Raw genomic sequence first — 15,874 nt, forward strand, 5'->3', positions numbered from 1 at the left:
GGAATAGTAGAGCAAGATGCAGAACCAGACATTTGCGATTAGAGCGGGACGGCTGCAGCCACCAGCCAGGGCTCTCGTTTGCATTTGCGTTGCCTTAAAGAGTGTATGTATTTATTCTTGGGGACAAAGCTGTTTGACTACCTAACACGTCCAGCCTCTCTCCGGGATAATAGCTTACGGTAATTCCTCTGTGTGGGATTGGTGCAATGACATGCCGTTGCTGGAAATTTGACACAAGTTTTTGATTTGGATGATGAAGCGCCAGCTTCTTCCCAGGGCTCGGCGTTATTGACAAAATCAGATAACTACCCGCTATGTTGAATAGCAGGTAGAGGTATTGAACAGCTAGAACAGTTTATGTAGTTCAGAAAGCTGCATTTGTTTACAGTAAAGCATCCTTAAAGACAAAGTTTAACTATATCACAATATTATGATATTATGTCTCATATCACAATATCGACGTGAGAGCGATATATCCGATTTATGGTCCATATGAAAATTATTATTTTTGTCCCTTCCAGCTGTCTACGTGAAAACTAAATAAAACTGCCAGAATAGTTTTACTTCACAGTCTTACTTTATTTTGATAAGTTTGATAACCTTGTTTTTTTTTGGATTCTGCTTGACACAATATAAAAATTCCCATAGGTAATGAGCGGGTTGCTTAACAAACTTAATTTAGACCCTCCTTCCGGGAGTTTGCTTTTAACAGGCCTTTGGCTTGTGCAGTTTGTCATCTGCATCATATCCTCCAGTTTTAATTGAATACAACACACACGATCACAACGCTCCACTCTGTGAAGGGCAATTTCTAACTTGTTACTTTAGCTGCATTTTGTCGTTCTCGTTAATGCTTAAATTCAGGCATAAGCACCCGATATTTCAGTGTTTGTATCATCTGGATGACCGATGCCCTGACACTTAAAAAAAAAAAAAAAGTTTTTTTGTCTTCCCTCCCCGCAAGGTGTCCGTCCATTTCCGTGTCCCCACTGTGACAGGATCTTCCGCACATCGGGCCACAGGAAAACCCACATCGCCTCCCACTTTAAGAGCCTGCAGCACAAGAAGCACAAGTATTCCCGCAAAGCCAACAAGGCCAAGGTGTCCAAGAGCAACATGCCCCCGCCCGACATCCCACTGCAGGAGCCCATCCTCATCACAGACCTGGGTGAGAGATGTGGATCAATGGCGCATCGGGGGGGAAAAAAGATTGTGCTGTGATTTATTTTCTTTTTTTGATGGTGACAATACCATTTGAAATTGTGATTCCTGCTGATATTGATACGATGGCTCACCGTACGATTCAATATCGATATCCATTCAATCCAATATCGATGGGACAACTCATGATACTATCCAATATAAATTTTGATTAATTCCTATTTTGGCAGATGGCTCATTTTACCATCTGATGTGCATTACGGAAATAGTTCTTTGAACAAATTCAGACTGATACGGAAATTCAATATTCACTTCATATGTGAAATTTGAGAGGAAGGGCGGCTGAGGGAGGGTAACGGATAACTTCCAAACAAAGTGTCAATGTTGCAATTTTCAAATCAATTCAGAAACATCACATCTTTTTCACCTGTCACCACATATATTTTTTTAATAATTTTCTCCTGTTCTGTGCAGGTCTCATCCAGTCTCAGAACCCGCGCCTGGGTCTGCAGCAGTACCTGGAGATGGTCGGCATCGACCGCCCCTACAAGTGCCAGTACTGCAACAAGGCCTACAAGAAGTCCAGCCACCTCAAGCAGCACGTCAGGTGCATTCTCCCAAATCGGCATCGTCCTTTCCAAGCGTCCACTAGTACACGCCTTCATCAAGCCAACGAAAGATTCCCGTCGTTCTTGCTATTATTGTTTTGCCATTGGTATTTCTAGATGTCTTCCAACTGTCCTACAAATTCCCATTCTAAAGCACGGCCTGTGCGATCCTGGATGCAGCGCTGCCTTTTCAGGGGTTATCACCGGCACAGGTTTCCATGGAGCACGCAGACCTCATCCGGCTTATCCTCCCCCAGTCCCTTCATTTGACATTGTCAGCACAAGGGGCAGAGAGGAGGGGAGGACAGGGGAGCTGATGGGAGAGTTTTTTGCGAGGGCTGATTTGAATAGAAGAGATAGGGAGCGAAAAATTATGAAAGAGAGAGTGCGAGAGAAGGGAAGTGGGGGGGGGGCTCAATTGTACTCGTCTTTTGTTTCCCCTACCCATTAGACCTCAATGCCCGTATTTGGTTTAATAATCCTTTTGCAACAGCTGGTTCAAAATGGAGACACCCCTTAAGCTTCCAAGAGACCAATTTCATCCAGCGTTGCATTACTGAGTTGTTTGTGATATTCCATTTTGATGAGATTCCAAAAATCAGATCTCAAGGTCGTAGTTGTAATTTAATTTTCCCTCATCATTATTTACTCCTTGTTAACATTGTTAGTGTTGTGTTGGTTGTAATCTCTTCCGTATAAATCCTCCTGATTACTAAATATAAAGATTATTATAAATTATTATTTTCAACGACTATATTACTTCTCTATTACGTAAGGGATAACAGCCAGCCAGGTTGTTATTTTGCAAGAACGTCCGGCTGGCTGCACATTAGCCTGCTTATTACACGGCTACTTAGAATATAACTAGTATGCCTAATTTGAGCCCCACAAAGGAATCTTCCTAACACACGTGACTAACCTAAGACCAACTACTTTTTTTTTTACCATTGCGGTTCCAGGTCCCACACAGGGGAGCGGCCCTACAAGTGCATCCAGTGCAGCCGGGGCTTTGCCTCGTCGGGCGTGCTGAAGGCCCACATCCGCACCCACTCGGGCCTGAAGGCCTACAAGTGCCTGATCTGCGACACCACCTTCACCACCAGCGGGAGCCTCCGCCGCCACATGACCACGCACAGTGACCTGCGGCCCTACATGTGCCCCTACTGCCAGAAGACCTTCAAGTCCTCGCCAAACTGCAGGAAGCACATGAAGACACACAGGTGGGGGGGTACTTTTGAATGGGAAACTCACCAAAAAGCAATGTGAAAAGAAAACGATTAGTCATGAGATAGAACTCAACTTGAACCTTCTTAAATAACCTTTACAAAACAAAATGTTGACCGAGCAGATCTGATATGCAGTGGAAAGCATTTATCAGGGTGTCTGCAGGTCCTTTAAGAAGTCTTAAAATGTCGTGTTTTAAATTCAGTTCAACCACTATTAGTCCTTAAAATTTGTTTAGTAGTCTTATATTTGAATTCATGGTCATAATCGCCAGTTGTTAATGTTTTTCCAAAAGGTGTAAAATAATCTACCTTTCCTATGATTATACATAAATTATTTCATGTATGCTAGGCTTGGGCCGATTTACGATTAAATTGTCTCTCGGCCATCGACTCAGTCTATCGCGATTGACGTTGATGACAGACGCCAGGAAAAATCCGAGCATTGAAACAGTGTAAGTGCAGTTTACCGTGTTCTAAAACTGGAGCGGAGAGGGAGGCAGGCAGACAGGGGACGGAGGCTCTCCCCCTCGGCTCAGAGCTGTCGAGTAACCACGGGTGACCGGGTCTCACTTCCCTCCGACAGTCCCGTACAGAGACTTTGCGGGGCAGGTGCTCAAAAGAAAACAAAAGCCACATGGACCCCCAGCCCCGGTTCTCGGCATTTTGCCGCTCCGGGTAAACAGAGCAGCACAGGTGCACCGAAGTTCATGAGGTGTTCCTCATGCCCAGACAATACCATACCCCGACATTCATTAATTAAAGAAAAAAGAAAAAATAGCACGCCTGATAAGAAGGGCTCCGTGGGGTCCTTGGGCCAGGTGCTCAGACACCCTCCACCATGTAATTGACCATGCCATGCATTTGACATTAGAATTCTTATTGAAAAACTTGTCAATACTTACATACTAACACTAACACCTTTTGCATTTTCATTTAGTTTAACTGTAGGAAACTGTTTATACACGACCTTACTTTAAAACTACCGTTTTTTTTTTTTTACTTTAAACCAAACTTTGTCATTGTTATCACTTACCTTGTATGTAAGTACATGTGCAGTCTTAGTGAGGGAAGGTGACGTTGTGTCTCGTGTGCGTCAATTATGACGTATTTAAGTAGGTTTCCGTATTTACAGAGATTTCTGATAGTAGTCAAACTTACGTCATTTTAGTGGTGACTTTTTTCATGAATTGCGTTTGAATTACATTACGATACGATAAGTTTCGTTGTGGTATTTCTGTGCATAATTACAGCTTCTATTTTTCCGAAGCCTCGCTGGATCTTGAACGCATCACCCAGTCGAGTCATTTAGAGAGGGTTCCACTCAACTTGGTCACGCGTTTTTGTGGACTACTGTTTTTAGTATTTTTCATTAATCTGGCAAAATAATGGGGACCACAGAGATTAAATATCAATTGAACAGATCCACAGACATCTACCAGGTAAGAAGATACATAAATGTACACGTAAAAGTATAGTTTGTAATCTCTAACCACTACAGAGCGACGGGGTCTACACCTAACACTGGACCGTTAAATGTATAGAGTAGGATGGACATTCTGAGTCAGAACCTGCACATTTAAAGTAAAAAGTATGATGATGTCATAAAGCGTCTTACTGTGAGTCTCTTCTCATTCATTTTGTTTACGAACAGTGGCATGTCAGTCAAGCAGGACCAGCTGAATACTTGGGGAAAATTTGGTCGGTTTTTCACTAATTTCTGCTCCGTATGTGGATCTATTTGGGAGATGCTTGTGACATACCGGTTTAAACGGCACCTCAGCCGTGTTTGCAGCTTATGTCATTGTTGTGTTTCAGATACTTTTAGCTGGGTTGGACATATTTAGGCATGAAATGCATTAGACTTTGTCTGTGATTTTGTTCAAATTTGGTAGGTCTTTCACAAATTTCTGCTCCGTATGTGGATCGATTTGGATGAAACTTCAACCACGAGGTGTTTGTGACATACTGGTTCAAACGAGATGTAACCGTGTTTGTAGCTTCTCCGGTTCTTCTGTTTCAAATACTTTTTTAAAATTCAGAGATTTTTTGGCTGCGGGCTGGACCCCCTAATAATAATAATAATAATATGTAAAATAATAATGCATCCAAAAGGGTTTGTAGCACTGCTGGAAACATAGTCACACGGGAAACGGGAAAAGGCGAACATGCTCGTCGTCTTGGCAAGGTCGACAAAGTCAACTGAAACTCAAACAGGCCAGACATTTTCTTTAATCGTTTGTTTGTTTACTTGTTTGTTTATTTAACAGGGACAATTAGAATGAACTGGAACTGAGACTGTCCCAGAAAAGCGCATTTTGGCCTCATCCCTTCATGCAATGCTGATCTATTTGATTTTGTTTTATTTATTTAACACCACCATACTTAAATGCTATATTGTTTCACATTTAATATCTGAGAATCTTAAGAAAGGTAATTTAATTAGATTTTATTTTATTCAACCGTCGCAGTCGGATAGACGCCCTGGACAGGCAATTCTGGTCTGTTTTATTTAGTTTGGCACAGTAAAAATAAACATTTATTAGATTTATTCCTAAACGTTTGGAAATGTTATCTCTTTGTTCTGTTTAAAGAAACAAGTGTTGTTAATTATATTGTACTTACGCTGCCTTTTCGTAAACAACATGCCTGGAGTCTCGGAGCCTTTGTGGAGTTATGTAGCCATTGGTTTCAGTGGTTTTCAAACTGACAGCAGCTTATAATAGTTTCCGCATCCTTGAATTCCTAACCGTCAGGTACGAGCTGGCCCAGCAGCTGCAGCCCCAGGCCACAGAAGACCCGCTGGACGGGACCGCCGTGACCCACGGTATGCAGGTGGAGATAGAGGCCGATGCCCTGGAGCAGCAGTCCGCCCCTACCGCCGAGCCGCAAAGCATGCTGGGACTGGGCCCGGCACCGGGGGTGAGCGGTGGCCAACAGGTGGCGCTGGACGCGCAGCTGACCACCGACCAGCCGCTGGTACAAGCCGAGGGTAAGAAGGAGAAGGATGCCATCATTATATGTACCAACTTCTTATATTGTGAAAGGGAACGCCGGGTTTCCCCTCATTGATCACTTCTGCAACCTCACTTCAATGACTACGCCATGTATTTCGGGCCATGGATTTTTAATTTTCAGGTGAATGACAATCCATTGGTTTGCATCACAGTGGTAGGCGATCGGAGCTGGCAGTTTTGCTGCCCTGATAATATTCAATTCGATTTGATTCAATCTCTATTGTCCCGCCGGGAAAATTTGATTTGCAGCCGTGTTTAAAACAATAATAATAAATGCAAACAGATCACAGCACTCTCCTCCACAGCAACAACAAATCAGTCGCTGAAAGAGAAGGTGAGGGGAGTAAATTAAATCCCTCATGACATCAAACGATCAACAAGCTCTATCTTCTGTCAGACACGGACAAAATCAACACGGCGTAGCGGCTTCACTCCAGGAATATTTTTAAAATCTTGGTTCCGCCTCTGGCTCTGATGTGGAAGGCTCTGTCGTCTCCGAAGACATTGTAAAGCTGCGGTGCCAAGAACGCGGCGGCCGTCGCCTGAACCAGAACGTTTCAAAGCGATGGTTTGACCATGGCTGCCCTGCCTCTCCCTTGTCCACATTCTCCGCCTTCTTACCTCTATAAACACCATGAGATACCCGGGTTGACCGATATGCGTCCCATGCCGGCCCTGCATATACAGTGGGGCAAAAAAGTATTTAGTCAGCCACCAATTGTGCAAGTTCTCCCACTTAAAAAGATGAGAGAGGCCTGTAATTTTCATCATAGGTACACTTCGACTATGAGAGACAGAATGGGGGGAAAGAATCCAGGAAATCACATTGTAGGATTTTTAATGAATTAATTGGTAAATTCCTCGGTAAAATAAGTATTTGGTCACCTACAAACAAGCAAGATTTCTGGCTTTCACAGACCTGTAACTTTTTCTTTAAGAGGCTCCTCTGTCCTCCACTCCTTACCTGTATTAATGGCACCTGTTTGAACTCGTTATCAGTATAAAACACACCTGTCCACAACCTCAAACAGTCACACTCCAAACTTCGATGGCCAAGACCAAAGAGCTGTCAAAGGACACCAGAAACAAAATTGTAGACCTGCACCAGGCTGGGAAGACTGAATCTGCAATAGGTAAGCAGCTTGTTGTGAAGAAATCAACTGTGGGAGCAATTATTAGAAAATGGAAGACATACAAGACCACCGATAATCTCCCTCGATCTGGGGCTCCACGCAAGATCTCACCCCGTGGGATCAAAATGATCACAAGAACGGTGAGCAAACATCCCAGAACCACACGTGGGGACCTAGTGAATGACCTGCAGAGAGCTGGGACCAAAGTAACAAAGGCTACCATCAGTAACACACTACGCCTCCAGGGACTCAAATCCTGCAGTGCCAGACGTGTCCCCCTGCTTAAGCCAGTACATGTCCAGGCCCGTCTGAAGTTTGCTAGAGAGCATTTGGATGATCCAGAAGAGGATTGGGAGAATGTCATATGGTCAGATGAAACCAAAATATAACTTTTTGGTAAAAACTCAACTTGTCATGTTTGGAGGAGAAAGAAAGCTGAGTTGCATCCAAAGAACACCATACCTACTGTGAAGCATGGGGGTGGAAACATCATGCTCTGGGGCTGTTTTTCTGCAAAGGGACCAGGACGACTGATCCGTGTAAAGGAAAGAATGAATGGGGCCATGTATCGTGAGATTTTGAGTGAAAACCTCCTTCCATCAGCAAGGGCATTGAAGATGAAACGTGGCTGGGTCTTTCAGCATGACAATGATCCCAAACACACCGCCCGGGCAATGAAGGAGTGGCTTCGTAAGAAGCATTTCAAGGTCATGTAGTGGCCTCGCCAGTCTCCAGATCTAAACCCCATAGAAAATCTTTGGAGGGAGTTGAAAGTCCGTGTTGCCCAGCGACAGCCCCAAAACATCACTGCTCTAGAGGAGATCTGCATGGAGGAATGGGCCAAAATACCAGCAACAGTGTGTGAAAACCTTGTGAAGACTTACAGAAAACGTTTGACCTCTGTCATTGCAAACAAAGGGTATATAACAAATTATTGAGATGAACTTTTGTTATTAACCAAATACTTATTTTCCACCATAATTTGCAAATAGATTCTTTAAAAATCAGACAATGTGATTACTGGATTTTTTTTTCTCATTTTGTCTCTCATAGTTGAGGTATACCTATGATGAAAATAACAGGCCTCTCTCATCTTTTTAAGTGGGAGAACTTGCACAATTGGTGGCTGACTAAATACTATTTTGCCCCACTGTATAACAAGAGTATTAAAATAAATTGGGTGTTCCACCTGACTTGACAAAATTCACAAAGTTTGATCAAATCCCCTCTGAGTTGCTTTTGAATTATAGTCTCAACTTCCCTCGGGTCCCTAGGGAAGCGTCGATAAAGAAGTGATTAAACGACTGCTTTCTGAGCGACCGTGACATTTAAAGTTATTTTTCAAATAAAAAAAGGGCTCGCATGGTGAGCTTCCATCCTGTCAGCGCCAGTCGTGACTAATTAATTTGTTTACCCTCCGGTCGACTCCTCCTCAGGAGGATTGCGGGCATTGGTGGTGACAATCTCCGCGTCTCAGTGGGAGGCCGCGGCACAGTCAGCACCGCTCCCGCTGTGCGGACACGCGGCTCCGGCCAGACTCCATGCTTAGAAAGATCACAGGTCTCCACAGTACAGATCTGTCACCACCAACAAAGAACCTATAGATACGATATGTTTAGTTTGTAGAAGGAAGACAAGTATCTCTTGTCTTCTCTTTCTTGTGTTATGGTTTGTAAAGATGACGTGACATTTCCTCTAAATATTGCCCATCAAGTCACACTCGGTTAGGGAGAAACTGTCCACTGTGCTAGATCTCCTCTCCTCCCTTTCCATATGGGGGAAGATTTAATCTGCTCTAATGGCTTTCAAATGAACCTTAGCAGACAGGCCGTGGTCCAGGGCCAGAACTAACCTCGCCTCTTGCCTCTGCAGACTCCTACGTGACCAGTCAGCACGGCATGCCTCAGAACATCAGCCAGTTTGAGACGCAGACGCTCCCTCAGCCGCCCTTCGACCAGCAAGCGCTCACGCAAGGTGTGTTTAACCCCCTTTCAATAAGTGTCGTGTTACTTTATGTCGAGGTAAAGTAATAGTGCCACGAAACGTTTTTGCCAAGCTAAAAACAGTTTAAAGCCAGCATGGAGGGGATTCAGTGGGCATGATTTCAGCGTTGAGCTAGCCCATCGCATTGGCAAGGATTCTGAAATTGGTAAACAAAAATAGCCTCAGCGCAAGGGGGGCTACACAACTGAAAAGTGCCGCTGTTTCGACACACGACACGTATAGTGTCAATTAACTTTCAATTAATAACGAACAGCGAGCCAGCAGGGGGCGGGGCTTCAGGGCTCTGCGAGTCACAAACAGTGTCTTTCCCCGGTGTCTGACTTTTAAGCGGCAATTTTATCTTCCATTGTGGAACACAGGACTGAATCATTGACATTTTGTTAAAGTGTGCCATTAAAACGTCTTAGAAAGTCTTGGAACGGGCATGTACTAGAACATATAAATGGCGAGACTCCCCTAATCTTTCAGTGGGAACGACCGAGCCAGAAACCTCCGACAGGAAAATTAATTTGACACCTCCTCCCACCGCGCCACGTGGCAGCGTGTTGTCTCCCCTTCCTTCTTGTTCCTTTTCCCTCAAGATGGAAGCGGCTAACATACTGTATCCATATAACCACCCACACCGTGCCAGACAGCATGCCTAGCCTCGACTGCGTGCAGCGTCACATTCTGACAGCAAGCATCTGCTTGGCACTGTGGTTTTTTCTCCCCCTTCTCTACCTCCATCTGTAGCCCGTCATGTCAACTCCTTCCCTACATCAGCATTCTCATGAGCAGCCCAACCCAGTACTACCTAGTTACAGATATGGCCTTTTAGCAAGTTAAATGTTTGCCAAAAAGTCGCAAAATAACTGCTAATTAACAATTATTTACACAACATTCTGTGTGCATCTGTGCAACTGCAGCTTCTTGCGGATAACTGAACTGAGTCTGAACTGCCAAACTGCAAATACTCAAGGGTACGTTTGTGCCGGCCATAATCCATCACACTCAGTCCGTGCACTCTAATGATCTTGCAGTATACGCAGTATATGAATTAAGTCATCCTTGCGGCCAGTTGGCCGAGTTATTTCCTCTGTGCGGCAGGGCTGCAGGAACGAAACTCAAATAGAATTTCAATATTAAAAGAATATATCACTGAGAATGCTGAAATTGTCATTCAGTTGTTTTTAATCAATAAATGATTCATTATAAATGTTTTGACTTACATTAGCGGATCAATTTGAATGTGATGAGCAATTAGGTTCCATATAAGTTTATCCAGTTTGTTGCACTGTGAACGCACATTAGAGAGAAATATTCCTTGTAACAGTGTGTGAAGTCCGCTTCGGCGGAGACGCATCTCCCTCTCCTCCAGCGTTTTACTGTGTGTACAAGGGAGAGTGCACCTGGAAGTGGAAAATAAACCGGACCGTCACCGATGGAATGTCCTCTGGTGCAGAGGTTCCCAACCACTGGCGTCTGCCACCAGACCGCGAGAGCGCGGGCGGGATTTTTTTCAGGAGCGATCTGCTCTCCGCATCGGAGCGGCAGCAGGAAACAGAGCAGCTAAAATACATCTAGAGATTTTATTTGCTTTGTTGGAAAAAAGATCGCTCTAAACCTCTTGACTCCAAAGTGCCCCCCAGAGTACTAAATTTGAGTATTACATTTTTTTTATATATTCGAATATCAAAAATAATAAAGAATAGAAATTCAAATGGGATTTTAGAGGAATATCTGCAGACCTTCTGTGCGGTGCAGAAAAGAGGGAATGAACACATTGTGCCATGCTCTCCAAATCACGCTTCCACTTACCACAATATTCTTGCATTACGCATCACCTCCTGTTTCTGCAGTTTCTTTTGTGATTTAGCGCAATTGCATCGTGTTGTCTCTCTCCCCCAGAGAAGCATTGAGGTTAAGGCTTTATTTAAAGTTTTACTCTAGCTTACATAAGTACACTATTTAGGAATCTTACCTTGCAATAAAGTCCTGCTCAAAGTCCGCCTTGAACTACTGTGTAGAATTGCGTTTAATGAGATGGAAGACTGATAAATATTTATTGTCTTCGGACAGTAGACATCGCCGGCAGCCAGTACTACCTGCTTGAAACATCCCAGCAACACCGAGTGAAGTTGATATGACTGAGCTGTTTTTTGCCTTTGTTTTTCCTCTGCTTGGCTGTGTCCAGGCTTCACCATCACCGAAGGCTACGCTCAGCCCCAGTTCTCCACAGTTCAGCAGCTGCAGGATTCCAGCACCCTGGAGTCTCAAGCCCTGTCGTCCAGCTATCACCCGGGGAACCTGCTCCACGTGCCCAGCGCTGAGGTGGTAAGTCCCGCCCGCCCCCTCCTCACCAAAATCCTCCCCGAAGGCTTAAATATCTGGCATTGAAGAAAGTCGGTCACCATTTTTCAACCTGGAAATGTGATGGTAAAACGTGGTTCCTATCATTTATGATTGTTTATAGCCCAACCTCGCTGAATGCTTTACTATTGAGAAACTTACCACTCTGCTGCAGCTTTTCTATGCTGTCCAATGGGGCAGACTGTAAAAAACATTTAATCTCCTTTTCAAAAATGGGGAACTCGTATTATAGTCACGTGTGGTATTTTTTTTTTTTTTTTAACATGTTTGGTATATTACATTTAGTTTTAAACAACGTTCGATAATTGCCATGAAAAAGCAACACAGCTTCCTGTTTCTAGTCTATCATGTCTGTGTGGATGTAGCCAAAAGAGCTCATTTTGGGAAGTGCAAAGGAGTCAATGTAACGCTGAAAAACCTGATAAAATGCATGGTTTTCATCCTATTTATTTTCATTTATTTTCGGGAAATTTTCATATCTGCAGTCCAATGGGGCTTAAACGTTTGCCCCACTGGACTGCAATAAAGAACAGCGAGAAGCTGCATCAGAGCGGTTTACTCTTAGTTTCTCAGCGTTGAGTGAAGTTGTGCTATGAACATGTTAATGGTGAATGATGGTGAAATAAAAACCCAAGTAAAAGGCCCTCGCATTGAAAACTTGGTGTAGTCGGATGACTCAAGCTTCCCCTGGAAGCCGTCGAGACGCATCCACATGTCCTCAGAGTGTAAATGCATCTTGTAGAGACGCCGGCTCCGCTCCTCTGAATGGAACAGCTCCTTCCCTCGCCGGACCGCCGATCAGCGCACGAGAGAAAAAGGCAGATGGAAGTCAACTTGGATGGATTTCTTTTACGATGATTTACAGCCGAAAAACAACTGAAAGATGTATCACTGGCGACCACTATTTGAGCATGGACCTGGAATGCGCACGGAGAGCCGGGTCCATGTCCTGACGCGGACAATTTACACGTATAAAAATATATTTATAATTCCCCTTATTTAAAATTCCCCTTATTTATAATTCCTCATTGAAATGTGATCCCTATGCATTTTGTAAGACTATCTGTTTTATCCTCTTACTGTAATTCACATTGACTGAAAAAAAAACCCAGCCAAAAAAACACTGCTCGACTTGAAGAATCTCAGTCGACTGATTTCCAACTGATGATTGACTCCCCTTGTGTCTGTGGAATAGAATAGAATACCTCTTCATTGTCATTGTGCAATAGGATGCAGCCAAATTTGTCCTCGGCATTGTACCCATCCTATGTCTAGGAGGGGCAGGCAGCCACAGTGCAGCACCCAGCGACTAACTCCAACTCTTTCTGCCAGTGCCTTGCTCAGCGGCACCGACTGTTAAGTTGACATTAATGGCTGTAAATGTCATTGCGTATTTACGAAAAGTCAATGATGTGCTCTTAAAGATGTCATTTTTGTCAAGGTCCACTCTGAAGTCTCTGCACAATCATCCCAGTTACCAACTCAAGTCCGATACCCTACCTCCCTCTACTCCGCCTCTAATCTGGATTTCTTTTTACCAATATCTTGACGGAAATATGCCACATGACGATATGAAGTTTTGTCCATTATTTGACGCTGATCTGTTTGTCTCCTATGCGTCTCTTTTGCTCTTATTCCGTCGAGTTGTCTGTGTCGTTCCAGACGAGCGGCCTCCTTCAGCAGAGCAGCCAGAACGAGCTTCATCTCACCGCCGACACGCAGGACTGCCAGGAGGATGAGGACGGCGGCAAGCGTGCCTACAGGTATCCCCGGCATCCCTCTGCGCGTGCTGGATAAGGCTTTGTGACCGTGTGGGTGATGTGGGTTCCGGTTGAGTCTGTGTCTGAGCAGAGCGGGTGGCGCTGTGTTTGTTTTGGATGAACACACCTTCCACACCTCTGCCGCTGCGTTTCCAGGGCTAAAAGCCGACTGCGACAGACACTACCATCAGCGCAGAGCCTCGGGAAATAGTGGGCAATGTGAGTCACGTTGGGAATGATCCAATGTTCTATTTCGCTCGCAAGATAGACCTAATCCCGAACATCACTCCTCAGACTGTGTGTGTGTGTGTGTGTGTGTGTGTGTGTGTGTGCGTGTGTGCGTGTGGCGTGTGTGCCTGTGTGCGTGTGTGCGTGCGTGCGTGTGGCGCCGCCACCGAGGGTGGCTCTTATCAGAAAAAACAAAATAATAATAAACAAAACCAATTATTTCTGTCCTTGCACATGCATTCAAGCCTTTTTTCACCACAGCTGCCAAGTACAGCAGTACATGTTCTCCCAGCGTATTCAGGTGTGACCTTTTTTTTGTCTTGTATCTGAAAGGAAACGTTCGGAAAGGAGCAAAGTATTGTACACTTGTTTGCGTTGTTGACCAAGATGTATGAATATCATGCTTGTGTTTGAGTGTGGACTGAGTCACTGCGCCAGTTCAAGAAACTGCGTCATCCCCCAGATGCAATGCTCTTATCCTGTCCGTAAGAGTCCCACCGGATTTGAAGAAAAGCCCATTAGAGGGACACTGGGAGAGACGTTGCAAAGAATGAGAAATATTTCTCTAGTCTTATCCTCCTCATCTATTTGTACAGCCATAACACTGAAAGCACCACTAATTGTGTGTAGCTCCTCTTGCCGACAAAACAGCTCTGACCCGTCGAGACATGGACTCCACAAGACCTCTGAAGGGGTGGTATCGGGCACCAAGACGTTAGCAGCAGATCCTTCCTCCTAAGTCCTGTAAGTTCTGAAGTGGGGCCCCCATGGGTGGGGCTTGTTGTTTCAGCACATCCCACACATGCTCGATCAGATCGGACCCTAACCCCGGCCCTCCACATGAAAAAAGGAAATGTGATTCATCAGACCAGACCACCTTCTTCCATTGCTCCATGGTCCAGTTCTGATGCTCACGGTGGACAGGGGTCAGCATGGGCACTCTGACCGGTCTGTCTGTGGTCTGCAGCCCCATACTCAGCAATCTGTGATGCACTGTGTTCTGATGCCTTTCTATCATAACAGCATGAACTTTTTCAGCAATTTGTGCTGCATTAGCTCTTCTGTGGGATTGAACCGGACAGGCTAGCCTTTGCTCCCTACGTGCATGAATGAGCCCATGGGCGTCCATGACCCTGTCACCGGTTGTCCTTCCTTGGACAACTTTTGTTAGGTAGTAACCACTGGACCAACCTGACCCAGTCGTCTAGCCATCACAATTTGGTCCTTGTCAAAGTCACTCAGATCCTTACACTTGCCCATTTTTCCTGCTTCCAACTCATCAACTTCAAGAACTGACTGTTCACTTGCTGCCTGATATATCCCACCCCTTGACAGGGGCCACTGAAATGCGATGAGCAATATGGTTTTAATGTTGTGGCTGATCAGTCTATATATATTAAAGATGGCATACACTACTTTGTACGCCAATGTTACAACTACAACGGTAAAGGAGTTGAAGTTGTAATCTGTGAGATTATTTTGTTAAAAAGAATCCCACATTTTATTCTTTTTTTGAGATAAGAAACAGCCATTCAATGTATTTGCGTTATGCAAAAAGCTCTCTTTCTTCACAATGTTGGCATCCTTGATCACAGCCTTTTGGCTTTTATAAAAAAAAAAAAAAAAAAAGGGCAAAAATGGGGGGAAAAAACAGACCACCACATAAAACACGGTCGACCGCATTTCTGATGATTTCAATGCAGCGGCCTCGTTGCCTTGAGCCGTACGTTCATCCGATCAAAATATTTCAATTTCCCAATCTGTTTTCCTGACGGATGAGCGGTCAGCCCCCCCGACGCTCTTATCGCTCCTCTGCCTCTGTGCTCCGTGACAGCCGCTAGGTTCATAACGCTTGCACAACTACTGTCAATTAAACTTTAATTATGCAGTGCTGCCAGGGGTGCCATCTTGCATTCATATATCTGTTTATTTTACTTTTTTTTTTTTTTTTTTTGCAGATTAGAGTGCAGAATTGCGTGTGCTCTGTGCGTTATTTCATCTTCCTCGCTCCCCCTTCCTTCATGGACTCCATGGGTCTTTCAGGGTAATTTGACAAAAAAATAAAATAAAATCAAGATGTTAAGCAGTCGGACTGATCGTCAAGAAATTATTGATGGTCACTTCGGCTCTGTCGGAAGACGACGTGGGCGGATGTGGAGGCAACACGTTCCATCTATACTCTGTTTATATTCATAGATGGTTCTGGGTGTTAATCCGCGAGCACAGGAGGCTTTTCCAACAAATTCTTCGCCGAAAGTTAGTTGTGATTCATATCAAGGCATGGTTTTATGGAATACTATTCACCAGTTCTGTCTTTTAGTTGCGTAGGTGCCCACAGTCATACTTATGATGCCTCAGGTTAGATAGGGCACTAAGATCACACATAATAAT

General features: G+C 44.4%; 1 protein-coding gene across 1 annotated transcript in view; it reads left to right on the forward strand.

Moving 5' to 3' along the window:
• Positions 1-15,874, forward strand: part of znf236 (zinc finger protein 236) — a gene marked incomplete at its 5' end in the record, with an annotated part of 75,372 nt that overhangs the window by 19,541 nt on the left and 39,957 nt on the right. Inside the window, 7 exons of the mRNA XM_080004907.1 lie at positions 965-1,168; positions 1,636-1,768; positions 2,729-2,989; positions 5,749-5,984; positions 9,015-9,116; positions 11,320-11,459; positions 13,158-13,258. Of these exons, the coding sequence (XP_079861033.1) occupies positions 965-1,168; positions 1,636-1,768; positions 2,729-2,989; positions 5,749-5,984; positions 9,015-9,116; positions 11,320-11,459; positions 13,158-13,258 (1,177 nt within the window). The remainder of the gene's footprint in view (positions 1-964; positions 1,169-1,635; positions 1,769-2,728; positions 2,990-5,748; positions 5,985-9,014; positions 9,117-11,319; positions 11,460-13,157; positions 13,259-15,874) is intronic.

Source organism: Zeus faber (genome assembly GCF_960531495.2).
Source record: "Zeus faber genome assembly, chromosome: 8".
In the NCBI taxonomy this organism is placed as follows: Eukaryota; Metazoa; Chordata; class Actinopteri; order Zeiformes; family Zeidae; genus Zeus; species Zeus faber.